General features: G+C 43.5%; 1 protein-coding gene across 3 annotated transcripts in view; it reads left to right on the top strand.

Annotated features, from left to right (window-relative positions):
* The window catches only part of LOC139370006 (mitochondrial dynamics protein MIEF1-like), a 33,801-nt gene that overhangs the window by 16,655 nt on the left and 4,446 nt on the right, over nucleotides 1-12,700 (top strand). For all 3 annotated transcript variants that reach the window (XM_071109287.1, XM_071109288.1, XM_071109286.1), the window contains 3 exons: nucleotides 2,502-2,608; nucleotides 5,674-5,850; nucleotides 8,952-9,115. In XM_071109287.1, coding sequence (XP_070965388.1) covers nucleotides 2,502-2,608; nucleotides 5,674-5,850; nucleotides 8,952-9,115 — 448 coding nt within the window. The remainder of the gene's footprint in view (nucleotides 1-2,501; nucleotides 2,609-5,673; nucleotides 5,851-8,951; nucleotides 9,116-12,700) is intronic.

Here is a 12,700-nt window from a genome sequence, read left to right on the forward strand (position 1 = left end):
ACTAATGATCCAGAAAGGGACAGGACACTGATTACCACACCACTAATGACCCAGAAAGGTACAGGACACTGATCACCACACCACTAATGATCCAGAAAGGTACAGGACACTGATCACCACACCACTAATGATCCAGAAAGGTACAGGACACTGATCACCACACCACTAATGACCCAGAAAGGTACAGGACACTGATCACCACACCACTAATGATCCAGAAAGGTACAGGACACTGATTACCACACTACACCACTAATGATCCAGAAAGGTACAGGAAACTGATCACCACACCACTAATGATCCTGAAAGGTACAGGACACTGATTACCACACCACTAATGACCCAGAAAGGTACAGGACACTGATTACCACACCACACCACTAATGATCCAGAAAGGTACAGGACACTGATTACCACACTACACCACTAATGATCCAGAAAGGGACAGGACACTGATCACCACACCACTAATGACCCAGAAAGGTACAGGACACTGATCACCACACCACTAATGATCCAGAAAGGGACAGGACACTGATTACCACACGACTAATGATCCAGAAAGGGACAGGACACTGATTACCACACCACACCACTAATGATCCAGAAAGGTACAGGACACTGATTACCACACTACACCACTAATGATCCAGAAAGGGACAGGACACTGATTACCACACCACACCACTAATGATCCAGAAAGGTACAGGACACTGATTACCACACCACTAATGACCCAGAAAGGGACAGGACACTGATTACCACACCACACCACTAATGATCCAGGAAGGTACAGGACACTGATTACCACACCACTAATGACCCAGAAAGGGACAGGACACTGATTACCACACCACACCACTAATGATCCAGGAAGGTACAGGACACTGATTACCACACCACTAATGATCCAGAAAGGTACAGGACACTGATCACCACACCACTAATGACCCAGAAAGGTACAGGACACTGATTACCACACCACACCACTAATGATCCAGAAAGGGACAGGACACTGATTACCACACCACTAATGACCCAGAAAGGGACAGGACACTGATCACTACACCACTAATGATCCAGAAAGGTACAGGACACTGATTACCACACCACTAATGACCCAGAAAGGGACAGGACACTGATTACCACACGACTAATGATCCAGAAAGGGACAGGACACTGATTACCACACCACACCACTAATGATCCAGAAAGGTACAGGACACTGATTACCACACCACTAATGACCCAGAAAGGTACAGGACACTGATTACCACACGACTAATGATCCAGAAAGGGACAGGACACTGATCACCACACCACTAATGATCCAGAAAGGGACAGGACACTGATTACCACACGACTAATGATCCAGAAAGGGACAGGACACTGATTACCACACCACTAATGATCCAGAAAGGGACAGGACACTGATTACCACACGACTAATGATCCAGAAGGGGACAGGACACTGATTACCACACGACTAATGATCCAGAAAGGGACAGGACACTGATTACCACACGACTAATGATCCAGAAAGGGACAGGACACTGATTACCACACGACTAATGATCCAGAAAGGGACAGGACACTGATTACCACACGACTAATGATCCAGAAAGGGACAGGACACTGATTACCACACGACTAATGATCCAGAAAGGGACAGGACACTGATTACCACACGACTAATGATCCAGAAAGGGACAGGACACTGATTACCACACTACTAATGACCCAGAAAGGTACAGGACACTGATTACCACACCACTAATGACCCAGAAAGGTACAGGACACTGATTACCACACCACTAATGATCCATGACAACACTATATCTCTACTGTTAACGTTGGTGGATTGGAGACTCGTTGGGCGTTGTAGTCGTCTTCAGAGACTGACTGATCTACAAATCACCTTGCGTCATAAATACTCATTATTTGTAGATCAGTCAGTCACAATTTACCCATGATGCATCAGGGTTTTAATGCTCTCCGACACGGCCATTCTCATTCCTATCTCTTCCTCCTTTCACTCTCTTGCTCCCTCTTTCTTACCCCATCCTCTCTTTCCTCTTTCTCACCCCACCCCACCCTCTCTCTCCTCTCTTCTTTCTCACCCCACCCTCTCTCTCCTCTCTTCTTTCTCACCCCATCCTCTCTCTCCTCTCTCTTCTTTCTCACCCCATCCTCTCTCTCCTCTCTTCTTTCTCACCCCATCCTCTCTTTCCTCTTTCTCACCCCACCCCACCCTCTCTCTCCTCTCTCTTCTTTGTCACCCCACCCTCTCTCTCCTCTCTCTTCTTTCTCACCCCACCCTCTCTCTCCTCTCTCTTCTTTCTCACCCCATCCTCTCTCTCCTCTCTCTTCTTTCTCACCCCACCCTCTCTCTCCTCTCTCTTCTTTCTCACCCCATCCTCTCTCCTCTCTCTCTTTGTCACCCCACCCTCTCTCTCCTCTCTCTTCTTTCTCACCCCATCCTATCTCTCCTCTCTTTCTAGCTGACCTGTGCCAGCCCCAGCAGCAGAAGTCTAGTCTGAATGAGAAGCCTGTCAACGCAGCAGAGCCCCAGAGACCCAAGAGCCTACAGCTGTCTCTCACCCTGCAGGTATGACCCTTGACCTCTAGCCAGGAGTTTACGTTGGTGTTCCTGGCTGACTGCATTGCATCAACATGACTGTGTGCGATCTGATTGTGTGGCCCAGTTGGTAGAGCGTGGTACTTGCAACGTCAAGGATCGTGGGTTCGATTCCTGCTAGGGACAACCCTACGAAAAACCATTTTTCCACACGTTGTTACATTACAGCCTTATTCTAAAAGTTATTAAATAAATGTTTTTAAGGTATATAAGGTATTTCTGTTTTTTATTTTGAATATATTTGTCAACATTCCTTAACTGTTTGTCTTTGTCGTTATGAGGTATTGTGTGTAGATTGATGAGGGGAAACGATTGAATTCATTTTAGAGTAAGGCTGTAACGTAACAAAATGTGGAAAAAGTCAAGGGGTCTGAATTCTTTCTGAATGCCGTGCATGTTATGATGTGGTTAGCTGGTATGTTATGATGTGGTTAGCTGGTATGTTATGATGTGGTTAGCTGGTATGTTATGATGTGGTTAGCTGGTATGTTATGCTGTATGTTATGATGTGGTTAGCTGGTATGTTATGATGTGGTTAGCTGGTATGTTATGATGTGGTTAGCTGGTATGTTATGCTGTATGTTATGATGTGGTAAGCTGGTATGTTATGATGTATGTTATGATGTGGTTAGCTGGTATGTTATGATGTGGTTAGCTGGTATGTTATGATGTGGTTAGCTGGTATGTTATGCTGTATGTTATGATGTGGTTAGCTGGTATGTTATGATGTGGTTAGCTGGTATGTTATGCTGTATGTTATGATGTGGTTAGCTGGTATGTTATGATGTGGTTAGCTGGTATGTTATGATGTGGTTAGCTGGTATGTTATGATGTGGTTAGCTGGTATGTTATGATGTGGTTAGCTGGTATGTTATGATGTGGTTAGCTGGTATGTTATGCTGTATGTTATGATGTGGTTAGCTGGTATGTTATGATGTGGTTAGCTGGTATGTTATGCTGTGGTTAGTTGGTATGTTATGCTGTATGTTAAGATGTGGTTAGCTGGTATGTTATGATGTGGTTAGCTGGTATGTTATGCTGTATGTTATGATGTGGTTAGCTGGTATGTTATGATGTGGTAAGCTGGTATGTTATGATGTATGTTATGATGTGGTTAGCTGGTATGTTATGATGTGGTTAGCTGGTATGTTATGCTGTATGTTATCATGTGGTTAGCTGGTATGTTATTATGTGGTTAGCTGGTATGTTATGATGTGGTTAGCTGGTATGTTATGATGTATGTTATGATGTGGTTAGCTGGTATGTTATGATGTGGTTAGCTGGTATGTTATGTTGTATGTTATGATGTGGTTAGCTGGTATGTTATGCTGTATGTTATGATGTGGTTAGCTGGTATGTTATGCTGTATGTTATGTGGTTAGCTGGTATGTTATGATGTGGTTAGCTGGTATGTTATGCTGTATGTTATCATGTGGTTAGCTGGTATGTTATGATGTGGTTAGCTGGTATGTTAAGTATCTATCCAGACGTTGGTCTGTAGTCTGGTAGGAACATCTCTCCTGTCGGCTTTCATCCACTGGGCCATCTTCAAGACATTCCTAGTGGATCACCAACCATTTCATCCACTGGGCCATCTACAAGGCATTCCTAGTGGATCACCAACCATTTCATCCACTGGCCCATCTACAAGGCATTCCTAGTGGATCACCAACCATTTCATCCACTGGGCCATCTTCAAGGCATTCCTAGTGGATCACCAACCTGTCGGTTTTCATCCACTGGCCCATCTTCAAGGCATTCCTAGTGGATCACCAACCATTTCATCCACTGGCCCATCTTCAAGGCATTCCTAGTGGATCACCAACCATTTCATCCACTGGGCCATCTTCAAGGCATTCCTAGTGGATCACCAACCATTTCATCCACTGGGCCATCTTCAAGGCATTCCTAGTGGATCACCAACCATTTCATCCACTGGCCCATCTACAAGGCATTCCTAGTGGATCACCAACCATTTCATCCACTGGGCCATCTTCAAGGCATTCCTAGTGGATCACCAACCATTTCATCCACTGGTCCATCTACAAGGCATTCCTAGTGGATCACCAACTATTTCATCCACTGGGCCATCTTCAAGGCATTCCTAGTGGATCACCAACCATTTCATCCACTGGGCCATCTTCATGGCATTCCTATCGGATCACCAACCTGTCGGTTTTCATCCACTGGCCCATCTTCAAGGCATTCCTAGTGGATCACCAACCATTTCATCCACTGGGCCATCTTCAAGGCATTCCTAGTGGATCACCAACCATTTCATCCACTGGCCCATCTACAAGGCATTCCTAGTGGATCACCAACCATTTCATCCACTGGGCCATCTTCAAGGCATTCCTAGTGGATCACCAACCATTTCATCCACTGGTCCATCTACAAGGCATTCCTAGTGGATCACCAACTATTTCATCCACTGGGCCATCTTCAAGGCATTCCTAGTGGATCACCAACCATTTCATCCACTGGGCCATCTTCAAGGCATTCCTAGTGGATCACCAACCATTTCATCCACTGGCCCATCTACAAGGCATTCCTAGTGGATCACCAAACATTTCTGGAGAAAAGATGAGGCCCTAGGCTCCTATTATTTAATTAGTCTGTTGGCTGCAGGTGCAATTGATTCAGCTGCCCTGTTGGCTGCAGGTGCGCTTGATTCAGCTGCCCTGGTGGCTGCAGGTGCGCTTGATTCAGCTGCCCTGGTGGCTGCAGGTGCGCTTGATTCAGCTGCCCTGTTGGCTGCAGGTGCGCTTGATTCAGCTGCCCTGGTGGCTGCAGGTGCGCTTGATTCAGCTGCCCTGGTGGCTGCAGGTGCGCTTGATTCAGCTGCCCTGTTGACCAGAGGTCGTCCACAGAGCTGAGTCTAGCTCTAGATATCTGACCTCTAACCTCTCTCTCTCTCTGTAGGACCGTTTCCAGCAGTATTACTCAACCAGAGCAGCTTTAGCCCCAGAGGTCGTCCACAGAGCTGAGAGTCTCGCTCTAGATATCTGACCTCTAACCTCTCTCTCTCTCTGTAGGACCGTCTCCAGCAGTATTACTCAACCAGAGCAGCTTTAGCCCCAGAGGTCGTCCACAGAGCTGAGAGTCTCGCTCTAGATATCTGTATAGAGGTACAAGGTTTCCTGCACAGCACAAACCCTGACATGCCTCTGGGAGAGATGTCACTGGGAGGGTCCCTGCTCGACGACCTACAGGTACCAGGCACCGAATCACACGCACTGAATCACACGCACTGATTCACACGCACTGAATCACACGCACTGAGTCACACGCACCGAATCACACGCACTGAATCACACGCACTGAGTCACACGCACTGAATCACACGCACTGAATCACACACACCGAATCACACACTGAATCACACGCACTGAGTCACACGCACTGAATCACACGCACTGAGTCACACGCACTGAATCACACGCACTGAGTCACACGCACTGAGTCACACGCACTGAGTCACACGCACTGAATCACACACACTGAATCACACACACTGAGTCACACGCACTGAATCACACGCACTGAATCACACACACCGAATCACACACTGAATCACACGCACTGAGTCACACGCACTGAATCACACGCACTGAGTCACACGCACTGAATCACACGCACTGAGTCACACGCACTGAGTCACACGCACTGAGTCACACGCACTGAATCACACACACTGAATCACACACACTGAATCACACACACTGAATCACACACACTGAATCACACACACTGAATCACACGCACTGAGTCACACGCACTGAATCACACGCACTGAATCACACGCACCGAATCACACACACCGAATCACACACACCGAATCACACACACTGAGTCACACGCTCCGAATCACACGCACTGAATCACACGCTCCGAATCACACACACTGAATCACACGCTCCGAATCACACACACTGAATCACACGCACTGAATCACACACACCGAATCACACACACCGAATCACACACACCGAATCACACACACCGAATCACACACACTGAATCACACACACACAATAATTGTTCATGTTGAATGGACTAAGTAAGTCTTTCTGAATAAGAGTGTCTTTCTAAATGGCCGACATCAGGGTTGAACAATTCAGTGAATTCACAACGAAATGTGCAATATCAATATTACAGGAGATCTACAGTATCGATATTACAGGAGATCTACAGTATCGATATTACAGGAGATCTACAGTATCAATATTACAGGAGATCTACAGTATCAATATTACAGGAGATCTACAGTATATCACAGTATCAATATTACAGGAGATCTACAGTATATCACAGTATCAATATTACAGGAGATCTACAGTATCAATATTACAGGAGATCTACAGTATCAATATTACAATATTTCACAGTATCAATATTACAGGAGATCTACGGTATCAATTTTACAGGAGATCTACAGTATATCACAGTATCAATATTACAGGAGATCTTCAGTATCTTTATTACAGGATCAATTTTACAGGAGATCTACAGTATATCACAGTATCAATATTACAGGAGATCTTCAGTATCTATATTACAGGATCTACAGTATCAATATTACAGGAGATCTACAGTATATCACAGTGTCAATATTACAGGAGATCTACAGTATCAATATTACAGGAGATCAACAGTATCAATATTACAGGAGATCAAAAGTATCAATATTACAGGAGATCTACTGTATCAATATTACAGGAGATCTACTGTATCAATATTACAGGAGATCTACAGTCAATATTACAGGGGATCTACAGTATCAATATTACAGGAGATCTACAGTATCAGTATTACAGGAGATCTACAGTATCAAAATTACAGGAGATCTACAGTATATCACAGTATCAATATCACATGATATCTACAGTATCAATATTACAGGAGATCTACAGTATCAATATTACAGGAGATCTGCAGTATCAATATTACAGGAGATCTACAGTATCAATAATACAGGAGTAATGTAATATTTTGAAACGCCACTCGGCCTCTTGTTGGTGGTGATGAAGCTAGTCGTGTTGTGTCTGTCTAGGTGGTGATGAAGCTGGTCATGTTGTGTCTGTCTAGGTGGTGATGAATCTAGTTGTTCTGGTGGTGATGAAGCTGGTCATGTTGTCTGTCTAGGTGGTGATGAAGCTAGTCATGTTGTGTCTGTCATGGTGGTGATGAAGCTAGTCATGTTGTGTCTGTCTAGGTGGTGATGAAGCTAGTTGTTCTGGTGGTGATGAAGCTGGTCATGTTGTCTGTCTAGGTGGTGATGAAGCTGGTCATGTTGTCTGTCATGGTGGTGATGAAGCTAGTTGTTCTGGTGGTGATGAAGCTGGTCATGTTGTCTGTCTAGGTGGTGATGACGCTAGTCATGTTGTGTCTGTCTAGGTGGTGATGAAGCTGGTCATGTTGTCTGTCTAGGTGGTGATGACGCTAGTCATGTTGTCTGTCTAGGTGGTGATGAAGCTAGTTGTTCTGGTGGTGATGAAGCTGGTCATGTGTCTGTCATGGTGGTGATGAAGCTGGTCATGTTGTCTGTCTAGGTGGTGATGAAGCTAGTTGTTCTGGTGGTGATGAAGCTAGTCATGTTGTCTGTCTAGGTGGTGATGAAGCTAGTCATGTTGTCTGTCTAGGTGGTGATGAAGCTAGTCATGTTGTCTGTCTAGGTGGTGATGAAGCTGGTCATGTTGTGTCTGTCTAGGTGGTGATGAAGCTAGTTGTTCTGGTGGTGATGAAGCTGGTCATGTTGTCTGTCATGGTGGTGATGAAGCTGGTCATGTTGTCTGTCTAGGTGGTGATGAAGCTGGTCATGTTGTCTGTCATGGTGGTGATAAAGCTAGACATGTGTCTGTCTAGGTGGTGATGAAGCTAGTTGTTATGGTGGTGATGAAGCTGGTCATGTTTGTCTAGGTGGTGATGAAGCTAGTCATGTTGTGTCTGTCTAGGTGGTGATGAAGCTAGTTGTTCTGGTGGTGATGAAGCTGGTCATGTTGTCTGTCTAGGTGGTGATGAAGCTGGTCATGTTGTGTCTGTCTAGGTGGTGATGAAGCTGGTCATGTTGTGTCTGTCTAGGTGGTGATGAAGCTAGTCATGTTGTGTCTGTCTAGGTGGTGATGAATCTAGTTGTTATGGTGGTGATGAAGCTGGTCATGTTGTCTGTCATGGTGGTGATGAAGCTGGTCATGTTGTGTCTGTCTAGGTGGTGATAAAGCTAGTCATGTTGTGTGGTGGTGATGGTGGTGATGAATGTGGTGATGAAGCTAGTTGTTCTGGTGGTGATGAAGCTGGTCATGTGTCTGTCTAGGTGGTGAGAGCGGACCATGCGTGCCTGCTGGTTCCCCTCCAGCTAGAACCCAGTCTGTGGAGACTGATCCCTGGGGAGGAGACTCTCCTAACACACCCTTTACACTGGATGGTCCGGCGAGTCAACCTGGAGTACTTCCCTAGAGGACGCAGCTACTGGGACCGGTACACCCTTTACATACTGTCTAGGGGTATTTAAATCTGTTCTGCCTGATCATTATCCATACTGTCTAGGGGTATTTAAATCTGTTGTGCCTGATCATTATCCATACTGTCTAGACCAGGGGTATTTAAATCTGTTCTGCCTGATCATTATCCATACTGTCTAGACCAGGGGTATTTAAATCTGTTCTGCCTGATCATTATCCATACTGTCTAGACCAGGGGTATTTAAATCTGTTCTGCCTGATCATTATCCATACTGTCTAGACCAGGGGTATTTAAATCTGTTCTGCCTGATCATTATCCATACTGTCTAGGGGTATTTAAATCTGTTCTACCTGATCATTATCCATACTGTCTAGACCAGGGGTATTTAAATCTGTTCTGCCTGATCATTATCCATACTGTCTAGGGGTATTTAAATCTGTTCTGCCTGATCATTATCCATACTGTCTAGACCAGGGGTATTTAAATCTGTTCTGCCTGATCATTATCCATACTGTCTAGGGGTATTTAAATCTGTTCTACCTGATCATTATCCATACTGTCTAGACCAGGGGTATTTAAATCTGTTCTGCCTGATCATTATCCATACTGTCTAGGGGTATTTAAATCTGTTCTGCCTGATCATTATCCATACTGTCTAGACCAGGGGTATTTAAATCTGTTCTGCCTGATCATTATCCATACTGTCTAGGGGTATTTAAATCTGTTCTGCCTGATCATTATCCATACTGTCTAGACCAGGGGTATTTAAATCTGTTCTGCCTGATCATTATCCATACTGTCTAGGGGTATTTAAATCTGTTCTGCCTGATCATTATCCATACTGTCTAGGGGTATTTAAATCTGTTCTGCCTGATCATTATCCATACTGTCTAGACCAGGGGTATTTAATTTTTATTTTTTTTATTTTTTTATTTCACCTTTATTTAACCAGGTAGGCTAGTTGAGAACAAGTTCTCATTTGCAACTGCGACCTGGCCAAGATAAGGCATAGCAGTGTGAACAGACAACACAGAGTTACACATGGAGTAAACAATTAACAAGTCAATAACACAGTAGAAAAAAGGGGAGTCTATATATACATTGTGTGCAAAAGGCATGAGAAGGTAGGCAAATAATTACAATTATGCAGATTAACACTGGAGTGATAAATGATCAGATGGTTATGTACAGGTAGAGATTGGTGTGCAAAAGAGCAGAAAAATAAAAATAAATAAATAAAAACAGTATGGGGATGAGGTAGGTGAAAATGGGTGGGCTATTTACCAATAGACTATGTACAGCTGCAGCGATCGGTTAGCTGCTCGGATAGCAGATGTTTGAAGTTGGTGAGGGAGATAAAAGTCTCCAACTTCAGCGATTTTTGCAATCTGTTCTGCCTGATCATTATCCATACTGTCTAGGGGTATTTAAATCTGTTCTGCCTGATCATTATCCATACTGTCTAGGGGTATTTAAATCTGTTCTGTCTGATCATTATCCATACTGTCTAGACCAGGGGTATTTAAATCTGTTCTGCCTGATCATTATCCATACTGTCTAGGGGTATTTAAATCTGTTCTGCCTGATCGTTATCCATACTGTCTAGGGGTATTTAAATCTGTTCTGCCTGATCATTATCCATACTGTCTAGGGGTATTTAAATCTGTTCTGCCTGATCATTATCCATACTGTCTAGGGGTATTTAAATCTGTTCTGCCTGATCATTATCCATACTGTCTAGGGGTATTTAAATCTGTTCTGTTCTGCCTGATCATTATCCATACTGTCTAGACCAGGGGTATTTAAATCTGTTCTGTTCTACCTGATCATTATCCATACTGTCTAGGGGTATTTAAATCTGTTCTGCCTGATCATTATCCATACTGTCTAGGGGTGTTTAAATCTGTTCTGCCTGATCATTATCCATACTGTCTAGGGGTATTTAAATCTGTTCTGCCTGATCATTATCCATACTGTCTAGACCAGGGGTATTTAAATCTGTTCTGCCTGATCATTATCCATACTGTCTAGGGGTATTTAAATCTGTTCTGTTCTACCTGATCATTATCCATACTGTCTAGACCAGGGGTATTTAAATCTGTTCTACCTGATCATTATCCATACTGTCTAGGGGTATTTAAATCTGTTCTGCCTGATCATTATCCATACTGTCTAGACCAGGGGTATTTAAATCTGTTCTGCCTGATCATTATCCATACTGTCTAGACCAGGGGTATTTACATCTGTTCTGCCTGATCATTATTCATACTGTCTAGGGGTATTTAAATCTGTTCTGCCTGATCATTATCCATACTGTCTAGGGGTATTTAAATCTGTTCTACCTGATCATTATCCATACTGTCTAGACCAGGGGTATTTAAATCTGTTCTACCTGATCATTATCCATACTGTCTAGGGGTATTTAAATCTGTTCTGCCTGATCATTATCCATATTGTCTAGGGGTATTTAAATCTGTTATGCCTGATCATTATCCATACTGTCTAGGGGTATTTAAATCTGTTATGCCTGATCATTATCCATATTGTCTAGACCAGGGGTATTTAAATCTGTTCTGCCTGATCATTATCCATACTGTCTAGGGGTATTTAAATCTGTTATGCCTGATCATTATCCATATTGTCTAGACCAGGGGTATTTAAAGCTGTTCTGCCTGATCATTATCCATACTGTCTAGGGGTATTTAAATCTGTTATGCCTGATCATTATCCATATTGTCTAGACCAGGGGTATTTAAATCTGTTCTGCCTGATCATTATCCATACTGTATAGGGGTATTTAAATCTGTTCTACCTGATCATTATCCATACTGTCTAGACCAGGGGTATTTAAATCTGTTCTGTTCTACCTGATCATTATCCATACTGTCTAGGGGTATTTAAATCTGTTCTGCTTGATCATTATCCATACTGTCTAGGGGTATTTAAATCTGTTCTACCTGATCATTATCCATACTGTCCAGGGGTATTTAAATCTGTTCTACCTGATCATTATCCATACTGTCTAGGGGTATTTAAATCTGTTCTACCTGATCATTATCCATACTGTCTAGACCAGGGGTATTTAAATCTGTTCTGCCTGATCATTATCCATACTGTCTAGACCAGGGGTATTTAAATCTGTTCTACCTGATCATTATCCATACTGCCTAGACCAGGGGTATTTAAATCTGTTCTGCCTGATCATTATCCATACTGTCCAGGGGTATTTAAATCTGTTCTGCCTGATCATTATCCATACTGTCCAGGGGTATTTAAATCTGTTCTGCCTGATCATTATCCATACTGTCCAGGGGTATTTAAATCTGTTCTGCCTGATCATTATCCATACTGTCTAGACCAGGGGTATTTAAATCTGTTCTGCCTGATCATTATCCATACTGTCTAGGGGTATTTAAATCTGTTATGCCTGATCATTATCCATACTGTCTAGACCAGGGGTATTTAAATCTGTTCTGCCTGATCATTATCCATACTGTCTAGACCAGGGGTATTTACATCTGTTCTGCCTGATCATTATCCATACTGTCTAGACCAGGGGTATTTACATCTGTTCTGCCTGATCATTATCCATACTGTCTA

Source organism: Oncorhynchus clarkii, chromosome 17, assembly GCF_045791955.1.
Source record: "Oncorhynchus clarkii lewisi isolate Uvic-CL-2024 chromosome 17, UVic_Ocla_1.0, whole genome shotgun sequence".
In the NCBI taxonomy this organism is placed as follows: Eukaryota; Metazoa; Chordata; class Actinopteri; order Salmoniformes; family Salmonidae; genus Oncorhynchus; species Oncorhynchus clarkii.